The sequence below is a fragment of the Octopus bimaculoides genome, chromosome 10 (genome assembly GCF_001194135.2).
Source record: "Octopus bimaculoides isolate UCB-OBI-ISO-001 chromosome 10, ASM119413v2, whole genome shotgun sequence".
NCBI lineage: Eukaryota > Metazoa > Mollusca > Cephalopoda > Octopoda > Octopodidae > Octopus > Octopus bimaculoides.
The window spans coordinates 83,484,388-83,488,354 of NC_068990.1; the positions used below are offsets into that span (position 1 = coordinate 83,484,388).

Below are 3,967 nucleotides of genomic sequence, written 5' to 3' on the forward strand. Positions count from 1 at the left end.
CACACATATATATATATATATATATATATATATATATATATATTACACATACAGAGAATTAAAAGTATGTATCTGTGTATGTATGTGTATATATATATATATATATATATATATATAATGCATTACATATTTTACAGTCATATATATGCACACAATTTATATTAATTTCCCTAACACATCCCTAACGCATTTGCCATGTCAGAGCAGCAAGGAGAATGTTTATATGTGTGTATGTATGTATGTATGTATGTATGTGTATATATATATATATATATATATATATATATATATACACACATACATGCGCGCGCGTACGCTCTCTGCTTGTACGAATCCTTGAGAATGGCTAATTGTGTAATGTAAGAAAATACTTCCTTTCTAAACAAGGAGGCCACATGAATCACACAACTGCTGAGACCTCATTCTCTATTTAGAAAACAGCTATTAAAACCAGGTCACTAGACAATGTAGTATAAAAGCAACATGATATTACTACTGAAAGAGACTTCTAATAATAAAAAAAAAATCAAATAAACCCAGGCCCTTACTAGCATTACAGACCCGATTGTGCAAATAAATATCAATATAAATACATATATATATACATATATAAACTTGAAAAGATTCTCACCTGGTTTGTAACTGGCATCAAAGCTGAAGACCCGTCCACATAATTTGTGATCTTTCTTGAAGCGAACCTCGAATGGAACGCACGTAGACAAAACCGAGATAGTTTCACGGACGGCAGCAGGCCGATTGTTAGGGTCTGAGTCCGGTGACCCACGTTTTATGTCATCGCTACTGGAATGATTAGAGTTGTCATCATCTTCGTGGTCAGCAGCACGCTTACCATTCATTATTCCAATCGGTTGGTTAGGCCCGGCGCTTGGACCTGAACTTCGCACCGAATTTTGTATATTGGTGAGGTGAGATAAACCCATATGATGAGGCGGAACACCAGACGGTGGCATATGCCCGTTGCGGGAATTCATGGGGACTCCTATCCCAGCTGAATTACCACGATGCATCTCTGCTACGCTCTCCGGATCGTTCCGATGATGAATTCCAACACCAGGAGGGACAGGGTTTGGGATTCTTTGTTGTGACTGTTTGTATTCCATCATTCGACTGTTAGCAACAACACGGTTGTCATGTAGCGGGTATCTATCCATAGCCCCAGGTGGTGGAGCAACACCGTGGTTTCGCGAATCCATACTGGCGTGATGTGTCGGGGGTGCGTCATGCAAACTCCTGGGTGGAACCCCTGCAGGAGGAGGTGGTGGTTGCTTCACGTAAGGTTTCACATCCTGGAATCCATAAGCTCTCTTCATCTGACGAGCCGATTCAATAACCATCTCGATCCGGTCAGGGCCTTCATAGTTCACACAACCACGACAAACATGCTCGGAGAAATCATGTAACATAGCCCATTGAGATCGGGGCAAATCACACAGGTAACAGTGTTGCCGCTGAGCACTCGGAGCTAGTGACATCCTGTCTACCTTCAATATTTTCCCTTTCTAGCCAAACACTGACCGGGATAAAATATAACAAACCGTAGCAGTCCTTCTGGTACCTTTTCGTATCCTCCTCCAAGTCGATATAGAGAATAGGTGAGAGAGAAAGAGAAAGAGGGAGAGAGAAATAACGAGAGAGAGAAAAGAGAGAGAGTAAGAGGTGTTATAAGATGTTTTTTTTTTCTTTCTGTTTGGTTTATCACAATCCTGATGTAATTTAGTGAGAAGAAATACTGTAATATATATATTATTATCGAGCTACCATTTTTCACAAAATCCACGATGGTTTCGGTCTGTGACGTGTTGATTTTTATTCTGATGATTAAGTGAATTAAAGTTGATAATAAAACGTTTTACGCATAACGCAGTTATGAGACAAAACTTCATTCATGTCTCGTTAATAATAAATAGGACTTTCTCTTATTTATATCATTTATAGTATAGATACCATCGTCGTTAAATACGAATACATATTTTTCCTTTTCCTTTGCGCCTATGTAGACGAGCATGTGTATCTGTATGTGTGTGTGTGTGTGTGTGTGTAAAAATATTCCTTGTAAATAATTTAACGCCGGACGTTTCTTTTCCTATTATTTCCTTGTTTTTTGAGAGTTTTTTTTTTTTTTTCCTTTTTTTTTCACACGTCGTTTAAATTCATATCAGAATGAAAAACAGCCTTGCCATTTGGTGAGGTCGAAAAATACCTGCTACCCACCATTGTTAGCTAACTTCCATCAAACTGGCTGGCGTCAGGTAAAGACAGCAGAATCGACCATCCACACAGCAACCTATCCATGGTACAAGACAAGACATAGTTTGTCTTAACATCTAAAAAAGACTTGCTGCTGTGTTTACCAAGCAGCAATCACCACTACTACACATACAACCAAACTATAGAAGCGCTGATGGTGATGACAGAAGTGGTCGGAAAGTGGAGGCAGCACTGAACGGTGGTAGTAGCACTGTAGAAGTAGTATTAGTAGTAATAGTAGTAGCAGCAGCAGCAGTGGTAGTAGTAGTAGTAGTTGTAATAGTAGAGTAGCAGCAGCAGTAGAAAAGTGGTTTTAGTAATTGATGCTGTCTAAGACAGACGTTCGTTAGCACCCTGTTGTTGCTCACTGAGCGCTACAGACTTTTATGATCAACGGCATTCCAGCCATGGCCATCAAGTTTTTTTTTTCTGCATATTTACGATTACATGCTACGATGTCATTCTTTCGTTGTTGTTTTCTTTTCTTTTATTTTTTTCTTTAAAAGGTGGTTGTGTATGCTTCGAAGAAATATTGGCTGCTATTTCTAACAGGTCCAGCGACCAGGGAGAAGCTCTAAGAAAACGGTGTTGATAATAATGTGGCTTTTGTGGCGGCGGAGGAACCGAACTGTGATAGCGGCGAGGGTGACGGTGTTAGTATAGATTATAGAGGAGGTTGTAGTAATGCTGGTTAACTAAGCCAGTAGTAGTAGTAGTAGTAGTAGTAGAGTGACGGCTTTTGCTATGATGGTGGTGGTGGATGGGGCGAAGGCGATAATGTTAATTCAGCTATTATTATTACTACTACTGAACGTAGTAGTATTGTAGTAGAAATAGAGGTGGTTGTTTAACGAAACAGTAATAGTAATACTAGTCAGTGATGGGGGTAGGCAATACGATAGGGTTGACCATATTTCTGATAGTCATAGTGGTGGTGGTGGTGCTGGTGGTGAGTTTGTTGTTGCTGATTAACCCCAGGCGATCCAGATGTGAACATTTTGGCTTGTTATGTGTCAGAGATTTATACACAATGTACAATGAGGCTTTCCTGTTTGTTTATTTGTTTATAACAAAGTTGGGGCAATATATGAGGAAAATTTGGCTTCTAATTTTAGCAGGTCGAGCCATTTTCGTAGAGGATCGTTCCTCTTTAGGTTGTAGATAACGATGATGATGTTGCTTGCTTCCGTACTTGTGTAATGTGGTAAATGGAATTGTTTCCGTATTAATGTCAGTCTGTGGTGGCAGCGGCTTTGGCAATAGTGATAGTGGTGGTGGTGGTGGTGGTGGCGGCTGCTGTGGTAGATGTGTCTGGTAGTGGTGGTCGTGTGAGAGGGGGTGATGGGTGTTTACGTAGTATTGGTGTTGATAATGATGGAGACCAAAGTGTATTAGTGTTGAGAGTAGTAATGATGGTGGTGGCGGTAGCAGTGTAGTGATGTCAGAATTGGCGGTAACAACGATGGTGTCGAGAAACAGCAACAACAGCAGCAGCAGCTCAGTGCGTGTTCGTTCATTCAGTTTAAAATGAGGTCTGAACTCTAGAGACAGTTACAGACCTTGTTTCTGTTAGGTTTTTATGGTCACACACACATATACTCACAGCTTGTTTGTATGTATATATATGTATATGTGACGTACATGTTTTGGCGTATATATATATATATATATATATATATATATATATATATACACACAT

At 39.7% G+C, this 3,967-nt stretch overlaps 1 protein-coding gene across 1 annotated transcript in view; it reads right to left on the reverse strand.

Moving 5' to 3' along the window:
- Positions 1-3,786, reverse strand: part of LOC106871600 (probable E3 ubiquitin-protein ligase IRF2BPL) — a 74,752-nt gene extending 70,966 nt beyond the window's left edge. Inside the window, exon 1 of the mRNA XM_014918129.2 lies at positions 632-3,786. Within this exon, the coding sequence (XP_014773615.1) occupies positions 632-1,493 (862 nt within the window). The 5' untranslated portion in view covers positions 1,494-3,786. The remainder of the gene's footprint in view (positions 1-631) is intronic.
- Between the last annotated feature and the right edge of the window lie 181 nt (positions 3,787-3,967).